General features: G+C 32.1%; 4 protein-coding genes across 10 annotated transcripts; 2 read left to right on the plus strand and 2 right to left on the minus strand.

Moving 5' to 3' along the window:
* Positions 1–466: 466 nt before the first annotated feature.
* LOC126863872 (peroxisomal N(1)-acetyl-spermine/spermidine oxidase) lies at positions 467–4,347 on the minus strand. The gene is made up of 4 exons (XM_050614535.1): positions 4,001–4,347; positions 2,972–3,924; positions 1,955–2,495; positions 467–1,876 (listed from the first exon to the last, which is right to left on the minus strand). The coding sequence occupies exons 2-4, from the start codon at positions 3,150–3,152 to the stop codon at positions 1,042–1,044; spliced, it is 1,557 nt and encodes a 518-aa protein (XP_050470492.1). The 5' UTR covers positions 3,153–3,924; positions 4,001–4,347; the 3' UTR covers positions 467–1,041.
* Positions 4,348–5,045: 698 nt separating this feature from the next.
* LOC126863868 (solute carrier family 2, facilitated glucose transporter member 10-like) lies at positions 5,046–8,794 on the plus strand. Its single transcript, XM_050614526.1, has 6 exons — positions 5,046–5,377; positions 5,570–5,975; positions 6,058–6,609; positions 6,694–7,040; positions 7,113–7,341; positions 7,440–8,794. The coding sequence occupies exons 2-6, from the start codon at positions 5,633–5,635 to the stop codon at positions 7,685–7,687; spliced, it is 1,719 nt and encodes a 572-aa protein (XP_050470483.1). The 5' UTR covers positions 5,046–5,377; positions 5,570–5,632; the 3' UTR covers positions 7,688–8,794.
* LOC126863842 (uncharacterized) lies at positions 8,637–15,449 on the minus strand. 3 transcript variants are annotated; one of them, XM_050614468.1, is made up of 5 exons: positions 15,049–15,449; positions 14,330–14,513; positions 14,059–14,252; positions 11,952–12,161; positions 8,637–11,867 (listed from the first exon to the last, which is right to left on the minus strand). In XM_050614468.1, the coding sequence occupies exons 1-5, from the start codon at positions 15,227–15,229 to the stop codon at positions 9,175–9,177; spliced, it is 3,462 nt and encodes a 1,153-aa protein (XP_050470425.1). In that variant the 5' UTR covers positions 15,230–15,449; the 3' UTR covers positions 8,637–9,174. The 3 variants fall into 3 exon arrangements, with proteins under 3 accessions (XP_050470425.1, XP_050470426.1, XP_050470424.1); XM_050614469.1 differs by having other exon boundaries at positions 8,637–9,905; positions 10,014–12,161; positions 15,049–15,444; XM_050614467.1 differs by having other exon boundaries at positions 8,637–12,161; positions 15,049–15,446.
* On the plus strand, positions 11,010–13,992 carry LOC126863892 (carbohydrate sulfotransferase 9-like). Of its 5 annotated transcripts, none has more exons than XM_050614591.1 (6): positions 11,010–11,151; positions 12,290–12,347; positions 12,415–12,654; positions 12,732–13,051; positions 13,122–13,308; positions 13,385–13,992. In XM_050614591.1, the coding sequence occupies exons 3-6, from the start codon at positions 12,619–12,621 to the stop codon at positions 13,895–13,897; spliced, it is 1,056 nt and encodes a 351-aa protein (XP_050470548.1). In that variant the 5' UTR covers positions 11,010–11,151; positions 12,290–12,347; positions 12,415–12,618; the 3' UTR covers positions 13,898–13,992. The 5 variants fall into 5 exon arrangements, with proteins under 5 accessions (XP_050470548.1, XP_050470550.1, XP_050470547.1 ...); XM_050614590.1 differs by having other exon boundaries at positions 11,150–11,282; positions 12,219–12,347; XM_050614592.1 differs by lacking the exon at positions 11,010–11,151 and adding an exon at positions 11,161–11,282.
* Positions 15,450–15,473: the final 24 nt, after the last annotated feature.

The raw sequence follows: 15,473 nt of genomic DNA on the forward strand, positions 1-15,473 counted from the left end.
AATCTGTAATATGTATTAAAAAGAATCTTAGAATAGTATTAAATGTACGTAAGAAAACAATAGTATTGCAAGGGCTTCTATCACATTTTAAACATAATCTATGGTCACCTACATATTTCTATTGTCTTGTTTGCAAAATGGATATGCAGGACTGATTCATATTGTGGATCACTGATTGATTTTATTATAAGCTGATACATTATTTGCATTAAAAAGAAACATATAAAAGATAAAGGATATTTTTGTTGTATATTTAAAAACTATAATGCATAATAACGTAATATGACTAGATAAAATGCACTTTATAATAATACTTTCAAATAACAGTATATAAAAATGCAGAAATAAGAATAAATTCAATAAAACAACTGGCAATTTTGGAATTGTACAATTTTGATATTTTTTCCATTATCATCTATATATAGTCGTAGATATATGTATAGATATAATAACAAACATTACTAAATATGCTATGCAAATATAGATGTTTAATTTTATTTCTTTGTCAAAGTAAGATCACGTTACATTCACTTTGTTTTATCCATAGATAGATAGAAACCAATTCATTATTTAATGCAATGATTAGCGATCACTGAATTGTCTGAATTTTTATTAAGGATAAAAAGCACTTATGATAGCATTAATTATATAAAATTTGTATAGCTGATGTTAGGTGACCCTATAAAATGAAGCATGTTCTCGTGATACGATTTTCATACTGTCATCCCTTTTTCGATTATTTAAGAAGAAAAGTATGATAGTAGATCAAATCGCAAAATACATATTTATAAAGTCTTAAAATTTTAAACAGGCGTTGTTATGTACATAATATAAACAATTCGCTATATTATTTACAAAATTAAAATAGTTCACAAGATTTCGCGTTAATACTAAACATCTATAAATCACAATTGTCATCGATTTCGACAGTGTGTGTAAAATATTCTTCGTACCAGGATAATAAATTGTGCTCAATTGTGTGAAAATTTCGATATAGAGAATAACTTCCGATGCACCTTTTCTTAAAACAACTTTTAATATTTAATTTAGAGAAATTCCTTGTATCCATGAACTTAGATCACTTGTGTCTTCGCAACTGAGACTCAATGAATTCTTTTCGTTCTTTCTCGACTCCAAAAGTACTTGGGCAGCTGTCCGACCGGTTAAATATGCCCCGTGTACCGTACTATAAAACGAAGAATGCGTATGTTCACCTGCAAATGCTATTACTATTTTCGAAGGATCATCTTCTTGTAATATAGGCTCAGCTAAACAATTAATGTCTAATTGACTTGCACCAACAGCCATAGCAGTGTAGGAACCACGCGTATATGGCTGTGAATGCCACGAGGTGCACAAACAATTTTTTGGTGCTGGTACAAACGGATCGTTAAGAAATCTCCTTAATATTGATGTGCATACTTCTGCTACTTCCGCTCCATTTAATTTCTCCATGTATTCAGCAGCTTTTCCCGATATCCAACCCAGTAATAAAGTTTCCGAAATTTTCGTAAAGGAATAGATCTTTCTGAACCATGTTTTGCTGATGTCCTGCTTCTCTTCTTCTGACAGTCCTCTATCATCCCATAGGAGCATTATTTCTGACACACCAGGATTTAAAAATGGTCTTTCATATTCTAAAAATATTTTATCTACACAACCAAATAAAAGTCTATCTATGGCTTCAAGTTTGTCATTTGGTAAAGGTGGTTCAAATATATCATTGGCTTTTTCCTTAAGTACTCCTAGTGGCAATGTACAAATCACATGATCAGCTAATATTGTTTTTCCATTTTCACATTGTATTTCGACAGGTGAATTTGTATTAGAACAGCTATTAGAATTGTCATTGTTCATGCATTTGTTTCTTTGCCACCTATAATTAATATATTTATGTGAGAATCCATAACATAAATTTAACATTGAAAAGAAACCGATTTCAAGCTATGTTTACCTAATCTTAGTGACAACATGTTTAGTTAGAATGGTGTTCTTTGGTATGTGTTTTGAAACTGGTTCTAATATAGCACTGTATCCATTTGGAAGACTAATATTTCCACCTTGAAGTTCAGCATAAGATCCCATTTCCAACAAATCAACATCTTCCATGCTATCACAGCCAGTAATACAAGTTTCTCTTTTGAGTAAACAATCAAACAATAACTGTCTGACTTTTCTTTCTTCAGATGGCAAGGTTGATAAATAAATCTCAGCCTCTAATGACACATGTGCTCCAACATTGTTTATTCCATCTGGGGGGCTATAAGTACTTAAGAAATATTCCTCGCATCTTCTTAAAAAACATACATAAGCTTCGTAAATTTCTTGCAAAACTGGAAAAGGCAATTGTTTCCCATCTTCCATAGCAGCTACAACTTTGTGAGGCCTTGGTACACGTACTATATCTATTAATCCATTTGCCATAGCTAATTCAAACATTGGATTCCCTAGGACACCATGGATCCAATTTGCTCCTAATTCTACTTTTTCATTGCCTGTATTAAAGTGTATGGGTATTTAAATTTCAAAAGTTTTTATATAATTATTTCCATTAGAAATTAAAATCCATATGTACACATATATACAAATTTATATTTTTGTTTTATTTTTTAACAAGAATCTATCTTTTAATGGCAGTGCCATTAAAGTCCTAACCAAAGTATAAATGCATAGGTCAACAAACTCTTAATACCTTTTGTACTTTATCTATTTTTGCGTGTTTATCAAAAAATAATTTGTACAAAATACAAATGTAATGGTACAATCTTCAATTTATATTTTCTATGATTGCAACAATGATTGAATATTATAAATACATAATATAAGAAAATAAAAATTCAGGTACATATTATAATGTAACAATCATATTGAGAGGATAGGTAAATGGATCGATTAAAATCAAAAGTAAAGACCGAGAATCGAAATACTTATTGATTGAGAAAGTTCTAAAATAGGTTAAGTAGAAACTCACCGATTTTGGTAGCGATTATACGCCCACCTATGCGACCTCGTGCTTCGACAATCAAAAAATCGGTCTCTTGATTCTTCAGTAAATGATTTGCAGCTGACAATCCAGCCATTCCAGCTCCGATGATTAAAATGTTACACTTAATTTTATCATCCTCTGTCTTCGTAGATTCCGCCATGATCATATCATATCAGTTGTCAATGACAAAATTTACATAGCTTATTAATATTTATTTAAAAGGAAAGACAGTTAACAACGTTTTTTCTCATATTGATTCGACCATCATACTTTCTAGCATTGTCATTCAAAAGTACTTCGTTAAAATCTAATCAAAGTTTTTTGACGTTTTCCATTTTAACGTACATCCAAAATACCGCAAACCACAGACCGCAACATATAAATCAGAGAGGAAATGAGAATGCTCTCGCTTATGATTTTGGTTATTCCCGAGCTAGTGCTGCACCATACGGCCAAGCAGTGAAGGAAACTAGAGTTAGCATATACAAGAACCTATAAAATGAGGGATCTGGCCTCTTTGGTCGCAATTTAGTATATACAAGATCCTATGTATTTAAGCTTAAACTTAAGGATCTGTCCTATGTGCTTGTACACTAGCAATATAACATAATATTTTTTCAACCACATATCCTTTTTCCTTAGTACGTACGATGGTGTTTGTTAAGACGAATACAACAGCCTTGTATATGAGATTATATATTTTCATTTATAACAAATCAAAAATAAAAAAGTTTGAGTTTTGAGTTAAAGGTCTTAGCTTATCGCAGTCCTATTTGTTGATCGCTTCGATTCTCAGTCCTTCTTTCTCTTTCACTAGCATTATCATTTCTTACGTTCGACACGTCTAAGATCTCAATTTCGAGAAATAGAATCGTTTCTACATCTCCATTATCGCAACACTTGGGTCCCGATTTTTGTGCAAAAAAACCAAATGTTTCCTGTATTATCACAAAACGCAATATTTGAGAAAGAATTGCTGTAAGAAAATACCAAAGGCGAATTCAAGGCAATTACGTTTATAGCACGTTCTGTAGAATCGGAAATACTAAATTCGCGTGGTTCTACTTCGACGTTCGCCTACGTCGACGATTGTACAAATAACACTCGAAAAAACCAGGCGTCGCAGTTACAAAACGTCGGAGCCAGCTGGCCCATGACATCATACGGGGGAAGGCTTAATTTATGGCACTCTCAAGTGTTGACGCTTCTTTCCACAGACTAGGGTGACGAACACCAGGCGACTGTCTGGAGGAGGTTCTTGTAGCATGGAACTCAATAGGTTCTTGTCTATGCTAAATTACGGCCAAACAATACATATCCCTAATTTTATAGGTTCTTGTATATGCTAATTTTAGTTAAATTCAGCACCTGGTTGCATGGAGCAGCACCTGTACTATGAGATAATTAGAACTACGGGCGTGAGCACTCTCATTTCCTCTCTGATGTTAATAGGGTAGATCCCTAACTGTAAGTTTAAATACATAGGTTCTTGTATATGCTAAATTATGACCAAACAGGGCAGATCCCTAATTTTATAGGTTCTTGTATGCGTTAATTTTAGTTAAACTCAGCACTTGGCCACATAGCACAGCACCTGTACTGTGAAGTAATTAGAACTACAGACGTGAGCATTCTCGTTTCGTCTCTAATGTTAATAAATCGTTTACCCCACTACTACTCTTCCGAATATAGATTTCACGAGCGATCTCCATATACCCCTGATCGAGGATCGAGGAAGTCTTCAAATTGAACCATATTACACACCTACGGAGCGCACATCTCCGCCTTGGCATAAATTATATGAAATATCAGTGGTTCATAGCATGTAACAAATAATGTAGCTATTCATTGATAAAAGAGCATATATGGTAATATTTGAAGGGAGGATTCGCGACAAAGTGAATCTTGACTTTCTAAAATATACTTTGAACAACTCGAGTCCAATAGGCAACTAGCAGCGTCGCTCGTACAGCGCGCGATGAACGCCAAGGGTGGAGCCACACGTAAAGACACAAACAGCGACATCCACAAGAAAATTGAAGAACTCAAATCACTCATGAACCACTTTATTCGATCATAGATTCTTAACAATTCTTTCATTTTATCATTCTTCTCGCTTTCTATATAAATATCTCGATAATTTCGAGCGAAAACAAATGGAAATTTTCTCTCGATTCTATATATCTGTTCTTATTTACCTTTCTTTAGTAAGGCTGTGTCTCGCTTTTGCGCATAGCTGAATCTTTTTGTTTCGAACATCTTGTAAGATGGCGCTCCATATCTAAACGTCATGAGAACTGTCAATTCTTGCATCTACAAATCCAAAGTGCAAATGTCAAATCAACGAAAGTAAACAGTAAAATTTTTTTCTACTTTCGTTTTCTGCAAACGGTAAGTATCATATTAAAATTATTTTACTTAGTATGCTGTCGATCGCGTGAATACATGTAAATGTTCCTGAAAAATTGGAACTTGGATTTTCTTACAAATTTACATTTATTCGAAGATTGCCAGCAATATCAGCAACATTGATTGTAATTAATTTATTTCTTTAAATTGATAAAGATAAAGTTCATGTTTTAGGATGTAGAGGTAATCTCCTTAATGTGATTTTTATGTACTTAATACTACATATATTGAAGAAAAATGTCAGACGAAGAAGATACTACAATACTGTTAAACAGTGCAAATAAAACTACCGAAACATCTATAAGTAAAGTCCCAAATGATTATCAATGTTTACCACCGAAAAATTTAAGGAAACCACTTCCTAAACCAAACGACAACTTAACACCATTGACATCAGGAAATAAAAATATTTTTGTTTCCATGGTAGCAATTTTTGCAGGTATTGCTTTTGGAAGTGATATGGGTATTGCAAAACCTATAGCTCCTTTGATCAAACATGAATTCAATTTGAATTGCTTTGAAAAGGATTTTGTTATTAGTATTTGGTTCATTGGAGCTCTTGTTGGTGGTTCAACTGGTGGTAAGTGTAAATAAATTTCTAAAAAATATAGAAATATAAAAATTAATAAAATGGATAGTACTAACGACACAATACTTTATAGGTTTGCTAATCGATTCATTCGGTCGACGTTGGACAATGATATCAACGCTCGTTTTTCTAACTTTTGGCGCCACATTATCAGCTTTGGCAAATCATTATATCTTGTTACTTGTCGCTCGGATAATTTGCGGATATTCTGGATCTGTTTCAGCAATAGCTCACTGCATATATATGGCAGAAGTATCCGAGCCAAATAAACGCGGATATAATATAATGTTATATCACTTGGGCACAGCTACTGGATTCTTGGTTTCAGTCATTGCTGCTGCTATAAAAAATATAGACTATCAGTGGCGATTTTCCATTGGTATAACAGCTGTTCCTGCTTTAGCTGCATGTATAGTAACCATTATATTTCTTCAACGATCTCCCCCATTCTTACTTTATAAAAGAATGGCAAACGTTTCGAAGACACCGTCCAAAAAAGCTTGGTATACGATTTTTGAGACTTTAACGATCATGGCTTTCTTACTGATATTGCAACAAGGTACCGGAAAACGACAAGTTTTGCATTATGCACCAAGATTGTTTGCATTATTAGGCATTTGCTCTAGTAAGTATTATAATCATATATTCCTTTTTCTATTTTCTTTTGTTTATTTTTACATGAACATTTCTTGCTTTATTCGTTTCACAGACATTGCAGAAGTCACAGCTTTAATATCCCTTGGCATCGTGAAGGTATTTAGTACGATGTTATCTCTGGTTATAATAGAAAGATGTGGACGTCGAACAGCTCTAATTACATCGGCAACTATTTGTATGACAACAATATCATTATTGTCTTTACTTGCTACGATAGACAGGGGCGACGACAATTTAGATGTTGTAAATAACCATTGCAAGAATCATCATAACGAAGAAGTTAAAATTCATTCGATTTTACCTACTGGATCACCACCACCGTTCCCTTTATTGCCGACTCCATTAGCTATAGTCCCACCCAGCCCGGAAACCTGGACGCAAATTAAAGCATCTTGCGAAGTATATTTCTTTTATCTGGTATATTTACGATCATTAAAAGAATTCAATAGAATTGTTTTTATTTTATTGCAGACACAGAATATTGCTGTTTCTGAAGGTCTAACAGGTGGTTTACGTATTTTAGCAGTAATAACATTACTTGTATATGAAGCAGCATATGCTTTAGGACTTGGACCAGTACCACTTTTAAATCTTACAGAAGTTTTCCCTGCAGCTATACGGGGGAAATGTATTAGTTCTGTTTCTATGGTAATGTGGATAACACATATTATTGCCACGGAATCCGTCAGTGCTATGATCAGTAAGTTTCCTCCAACTTTTCTCTTTCATATATTTTAAACAATATGTAATAAACAATATTTCTTATCCAACTTATGCATATAATTGTTCTTCTTTCAGGATCATTGACATTAGCCGGATCCTATTTGTTTTATAGTTTCATGTGCCTCGTTACAATATTTTATGTTTTTTTATTCATTCCCGAAACAAAAGGTAAGTCTCTACATCAAGTTGCACAAGAATTACGGAAAATTTCTCTTGGAACACGTATATGTAATAATTTACGTAGTTTACCGCTCATTTGTCATATTCAATGGATTAGAAAATATGACGAAAACGCGAGTAACGGGCAAAGTACCCTAATTTGAAAATAAAATTCCGACTATCAAAGTATTGGATTATCTTAAAAGTTTCCCGTAGTCTTTAATTATCAGGTTCAAGATCATTTGTAGGTCACAGAGAGTCACTAAACTTGTTTTATAATTGCTATTCCTGTTTTATAATTGATCGTTTCAAAGTCTTTTCAAAGTCATTTCAAAGAGATTTCAGTAACATTACGGTCATTCAAAGTGAACAGTTTAAGAACTACAGCAAGTTTCAGGATAATCCAATAATTACATGTAATCCCTATGTGTCTACGAAAGTATTCCAAATACTATTAACTTCATCTCGTTTTGCAAAGTCGTAACTCTTCTATAAAGTATTGTGTTCAACAAATATTGCATAAAAGTAACACACACGTATTTCAATAAAATTTTCTTAACTACGGATTATTACAGAACATATCACACAAACGTAATAAAGAATATCGAAATATGTAAAACATTTTCGATGCGAAAGACTGACTAGTTTTTGAATTTCAACTGTTCATCTTTTCTCAATTTATTAAGTAAAAGTACCTAAGTAATAATTTTTTTCATTATTTATACATGTCTTATGTATTTTATTATAATTTTTAATGTTATTCAATGACACTTTTTATAATACTCACTTCTATGAAAAGTTTAATTGAGAAGGTGTGATTAGTAATCAAGTATTAGACTAGATATGTTGAGAATTAGATATTTTATAGTGTAATAACAGATCAAATTATGTTTAGAAATGCGTACCTTAGAAATTTCAATAAGGAAATGTATATGTTATATAATATATACCACCTCATATTAAGAATAGTCATCTTTTTTATTATACGTATCGCTACGCGTATAGAATTCTTCAAATATTAATTTTATGATGTTCATTTGGGTGTTCATTGCGATTTCTCTACTTATTACAATAACGTGTAATGTTCTTCGGTGCCATTTAAAATAAATATCACTATGTAAAAAATCTTTTATTATACATAACATTGCTGTATATAAAAATAATTTTCATATGTATAATTATTGCAGATTTACAATATTGTAAAATGTAATATTGTACTTGGCAATGATACAGTTGGTTTATGTACTTAATAAAATGTATAGAAAATATAACTGTTTTTTCCTTACATGTAAAAATGATGTTACTCCGAAGAGTAACTTATTCCAATTTTATGAAAATATTAATGTGCATTACTTTACATCATTCAGTCGACTTGTAAACCTTAAAAACATTTTCATGTATTGCGTAAATTAAATTCGATTTCTGAATTATATGTATATACATTATTCTTATTTCCTCCTTTACTTCGATCGATTAAAATTAATCGCGCGAGTACGGGAAAATGACATATTCTATGAAATAAAATTAAGTATCACTCTTGTAAAAACGTTTATCCTAACGAACAACAATTAAGTACATTAATCGTATTAAATCACTATCGCAATCTTATTTTGGAACTATTAAAAATGTTATTTATTCTATGTAACTAATCTTATGCAGGTTTTTTCACAGTAGATCCACTGAAAGACTTTCTTTTATTCCATGTTAATAATTTCGGCGGCGATAAAACTTGCTCCAAAAATATATGTCTTCTTTCTTTCAAATTTAAATCGCTACCGCACAAAGACTTATCGTTTTCGTAAATAAGATCGATATTATCTCGATTTGAATGACACCTATCGTTCGAAGTATTCTTTTCGTGACTTACTTTAAACGATGCGATAGGAGCTAAATTTTCTTTGTCGTACCTTGTACAATCGGATGACTTTTTTAAAATTACCGAGACATTTTTTTTCGATACATCTAATTCCGAAGAGGCAGCGGATTGTCCAATTTTAATAGCATTATTCGGTGTAACAACGTAAACTAATTGCGACTTGGATTCAAATTTTTCTTTTAACAGAGAAAATTTTCGTTTCGGATAATTAATCGGTTTTTTACGTTTGTCGTCAGACGGTTCTAATTTTTCTTCATTATTATTAGAATTTGCCGACTTTGCCGATTGCATGCAAATATTTGGCATAGTGGCTGCCCGCGTAACATCCGTAGAATTCATATTCATGATATTAGAGGACACTGTCTCGGATAAATTATTATGTACAACCTTAACATTTTCAACAGGTACCAATGGACTCATTTCAACGTATAAATCGTTCTCCTTTGAATCGGATTCATCCTTTTGACGTGCGATAGAAGCTTGTTTTTGCAGCTTCGCTTTATTTCCTAAAATAGGTGAATCGGAAAGTATAGCATCTATCAAAGGCGTCTTCTTAATCGATTCTATCGTACAGTATTTAACTAAATCTTTGATAGTATCTATTTCGCATTTACCTCGAACAATCGATTCTGATTCGTCCAAGCAATTAATGTAATTTCTGTTACACGTTGCGGAGTCATTTTTAAACAACGCTTTCGTCAGCTGCGCCTTCTTTATCAAATTTTTCGGATCAAAGTCTTCCCATTGACTACCCGTGGTATGATAGACATGCCTAGGAGAATTTTCCGCAGTATATTTCCTGATTTGATCTATCGTACTAACTAACGTACTAACCGAATCACCGGGACCGGGTTGGGTATATTCAAATTTTTCTTTCGTGGTAATTTCATCATGTTCCTCCAAAATGGTATCCAATGCGAACATTCCACCTTTATCATCTATTACCACCGGCTTCGCGATATACAGAGTGGGGTTTTGTTCGTCAATGTCGGAAATTCTTTTCGTAGAAATATCTTCATTGTATGTCGTTTTTAACTCTCGAGAATCTATCAAATCATATGTAAGCGTGTCGAGATAATCGTCTTGTTTCAGAATTCCTCTTAATACCGAACTCGCGCAAGTCGTGTCGGAAAACTCAGAACTGTAAGTAGTGCCGGTAGTTGTACTTGTTAAAGTATCTCTTCTTCTGTCTCTGACAACGCTATCGTCATGAATGTAAGTTTCTATATCCGTATATCCTTTCCAACTACGAATGCACCACGGTGGTCTAGCCACACCAAGAGGACAAACATTCTCATAGTCGTGAATCGAGGTAACACAACTCATCGTTTCATCCCTCTGCTGCAACTCCTTCGTCAATTTTTCTGTTTCCTCCGTTGCAATTTTCTCGCAAGTATCGTTAAAAATCGTTGGAGTTTCCAATCTCTCTCTTAACAATGTAATACTGTTAATATCCTCGCAAATATTACCACGAGAACATTCTTCTAATTTGTCGCGTTTCGTACTTACGTCCGGTACCAAATTTCTATTGGTCACAACCTTTTCCTGAACATCGTTCTCCATTTCAAGGATAAGCTGATTTGAGAAACAGATACCTCGTCTCTTTTGCAATGGAAGACAAGAATTTGGATCTTTCGTTGAAACATCTTTGTCGATATCTAATCCATGAGTCGTTGGCAAACAAATACCTCTGCGTTTCTGGCGATGAATATCTTTCTCATTGGAATCGTTACAATCGTTTTGAATTTCAAGGTATTCGCAGGTATTGTCACCAGTTACGGAAAATGTGTTTTTTTGTAAGCCGCTCGACGACATATTTTCGTCTTTCGAAATGTTGTGCGCCGACTCGCACTCCGAAATAAGGCAAATAGCAGTTGTTGCTGGTTCGTTTTCAATTTGACAGATTTGGTTGATAATACCATTTTCCGTGCATTCCGAATTTTGTACGATATTAGTTAATAAGTACTGTTTATCCGTGGTGATTTCCTCGGAAGTAGCCCTTGGAGAATGATCAATAGAACAGGAGGACGACGCGAATGAATTGGGATAATACTGTTTGAAAGATCTAGGGGTGACAGCTTTGTTGGTTACGGTCTTAGAGATTTCATCGGTAGCTTTAGATATACCTCCGATTTTTGATGGGTGAAATTTTCCATAGTAGAACAACATGCTCGTCAAGCCGATAATCATTCCTCCAATTATTAAACCTGTCATTATCGCTATTTCTTCAGCTTTTATCGCATCTTTAAAACATAATACAAACACGATTAAAAAGACTATGTTTTCTATTACAATGACAGAGTAAAACACGAATACTCTATACCGAGATTTGCCTACGCGTAAATTAAAAAAATCGAAGCAATAAATAAATCCTATAATACAATTATAAATACGCTCTTCCCATACAGTTGGGCAAAAGTCTGTGTTTTGGAGAAGTACCCAAATGGTCATAAAAAGCCAGTGGAATCCTGTAACATTCAGAGTGGAACACGAACTACGTGAAAGACATGAGTTCATTTTGAGCAATCTTGCTAGTTCGCTCTCATACTTACCAAGAAACAATAAAGACCATTCTTTTAAACAAATTACTGTTAAAACCAAAACAGCTATTCGGGATATCAGCATTCCAGCTCGCCAAAGACCTTGAAGAGTCAGTACTATCCATGTTGCTTCATTATGATCAGGATTTATTTTGTGCATTGCTTTTGTATATGTACTTATAGCCCAGCTCAATGAACAAAAGGAGACTACAGCGGATAAACCTATTTAATTATTTATTTTAAAATGTATTAAACATTGTTAATTTTTTTATTTTTAAGATAATTGCCATTTGTATTTGCTCAAAACTTTTAGTCAGTGACAGTGACAGTGGCGGTTATATTATTTTTAGCACTACAAACACCCACCCTACTGGGAGAAGAGAACATTATTTTTAAAGTTTCAGTGCTGTAAGTTTCCAAATAGAATGCTTAGATAGTAACTGTGTAATTGGTTTCTAATAATGAAACATCTTAGAGTCTACAGGAAGATAGAATACTGACAATTATATCTATGCCACTACCTTTGTTATCTATGGGGGCGGGTCAAAGGATGTGAAGATATGCAGCCATACAATATTAGTTTCTCTTCAAGTTCTTTAAATTCTAATACCTCTGTGTCTCAAAAGTATTATTATTTTAAACAATAATAGCGCATTTATATTATTTGAAAGTGAAATATATGTATGTTTTTACTAACATGTTCTCAGGACTACAAGTGAGTACTATTATCCATTTAATATAAATATTAAAATAATAAGCCGTTTATATTATACACGAACTATTTTTCTACAGAGACAACTTATACTATTAAAGTTAGTTATGATATTTGTTATAATATTTATGTCGTTTATATTATTATTAAGTTTGCTATGTAATTCATATTTACATGCAAGCAAACATGTAAAAATTGCAAATTATATCAGCAATGAAAATTATAAGCATAGAAATCTAATAAGCAATAAATCTACTATAGCCCTGTTTTCAATAGAAGAGATGAGGAATATAAGAATGGAATTAAAATGTAGAAAAAATGAATTAGAACAATATTGTAAAATCATTGGTAGAACAAGCTCAAACTTAGACAATGTATTATCGAATATGATTATTGATACGTGAGTATCACATAATTTACTGCGTCTATTGCATTGCAAAGTGTAAATTTATTGAATTTATATTCTACAGAACACATGGATTATCATGGTGTCCTATATATAAAGCAGCAAGTTCTACTTGGATGAAGCACTTTGCTACACTTGGAGGTGTATTAACAGAATCAGCTATGGAATTGATTCGCAAAAATATTTTGCAGATTAATACTATTGTTAGAAAAGCATTTCCACGTGATCGAGATGTTAAAAAAGTGTATCAAGTATGTAATATATAAAGACTACAAGGTAACAAAATATAATATACAAATATTTGAATGCCAAACATTCTTGTTGCAGAAGTTAAATACAACAACAAAATTTCTAATAGTGCGTCATCCATTTGAACGTTTAGTATCTGCATATAGGGATAAATTAGAACATATAGAAGGAAGAGATTATTATTATAAAAGATTTGGACGTCATATAGCACACAAATACCATCGCTATAGGAAACCAAATGAAACAAAATTAGAACCCACGTTTACTGAATTTCTTCGATTTATAGTGGAAGAAAAATATTTTGATGAACATTGGACACCATTTATCGATACTTGTGAACCTTGTTTAATTCAGTATAATTACATTTTAAAATTTGATACTTTTGATAGAGATCAAAAGTTCTTAATACAAGAATTAGGTTTAAATGAATACCTGTATGAAAAAAATGACTTGAAAAATATAAATCCACGCGGAGTTACAACTACTACTTTAGTTAAACAATACATGCAAAATGTTCCTAGATCATTGCTCGATGAAATTAACAAAGTTTATGAACATGATTTTAAACTTTTTTCCTATTTACCCATATAATATCTCAAGATATTTAAGAGTAACAGTAGAAACAAAAGTATAATAAATCTAAAAGTTATATTTAATTCTTTTTAATACAATTTAAGCAATAATAATCTCTGCCATAGAATTAACAGTTTTTAAATTTTTTGGATTAAGATAACTGTTTTATTTGTTCTTACTTGTCCATAATGGTGTATAACGTAATACTGCCATGATATACAGTTGCAATATTAATTGTGGAGCAGCCCCCATAAATGATTCAAATAAATGCAACATACATATATCACTTTCCTGTCTATATACCCAATTTTTATCCTTCACAAATCGTTTGTTCCTTAATGAATATATTGTGGAGTAAAGTAAAATTAAATACCTAAAAATAAAATAATTCACCCTATCAGAAAAAACACAACTAACTGCTGGCTGGTAAAAACAAACTTAACACAATACCTGTGTAATACTCCCAAGAATAAAAAATGTAATAACCAATGTATGTTCTTAATGGAACCATCGCTGTGATACCATCTCAGACTAAATATTTGAATAACACCTGCAGGTAAAATTGTAAAGCTCAAAGCAAAGCATCCCCAAACAAACTCCCCTTGTAAAAAGTATTCCAAAAATACAATACTATCTATAACAAAAATTTTGTTTCATGGTAACTATTGTATACTTTTTATGTGTATATTAAAATATTAAACATATCTTCTATCACTTTTATTTTATTGTTTCAAAAAACACAACTTCATTTTTATGTTTCAAATGTATATATTTTTCACTTAAGTAAAAATTAAAAAAATTTTAGTTATCATGTAATATAAATGATTTTAGGAAAGATCATTCAGTCCAAGCTTATACTCATTATATACTATACCCCAAGTATAAAAGAAATATACAGAACTTATAGATAATTTTAAGATGTAATTTTTATCTTACATTGTTATAATTATGTCATTAAAAAGTATATACAAATACAATGAATATGTACTAAATTAATTGCAATTGTAATATTCAGGTTTAAATATAGAGACCGTATTAAACATACATTGATTCAATAATTATCCTTTATATCTATTGAAATATGTTCTTTAATAAATTGTACTATTTTTCATACAAAGAAAAGCATTTCATTACAAGGAATACGGAGTAAACATTCATTCTTTGTTCACCTGTTGCTATATCGATGAAAAAAAAACTGACAGAAGTTAAGTAGTAAAATAAGTCTAACAATCTAAATTGATAACATTCTATTTCCCTGTGTAATGTTATTATCGATACATTTTTTTTCACAGTTTCATAGCACGAAACATTATCATGTTTTAACTCTGCCGCCGCCATCTTCCCGGCCATTCTTGATTTAATTTTACACAACAAATGAAACGCGTTCCGAAATCAGCCACATACTTTCCACTTTTTCTTTACTTAAAATTCTTTATGTCATTAAGTACGGTATATTTTAAGTTATTAAGTATCTTTTCAAGTATGTTATCAAGTTATTCCTTCGAAAAACAGAATTGAATATGCAGAGTTAGCTTGATTCATCGAAGGAAAATCATGGACATATACAGGCATAAATTTTACAACACATTGCACG

This window comes from Bombus huntii, chromosome 3, assembly GCF_024542735.1.
Source record: "Bombus huntii isolate Logan2020A chromosome 3, iyBomHunt1.1, whole genome shotgun sequence".
Lineage (NCBI taxonomy): Eukaryota > Metazoa > Arthropoda > Insecta > Hymenoptera > Apidae > Bombus > Bombus huntii.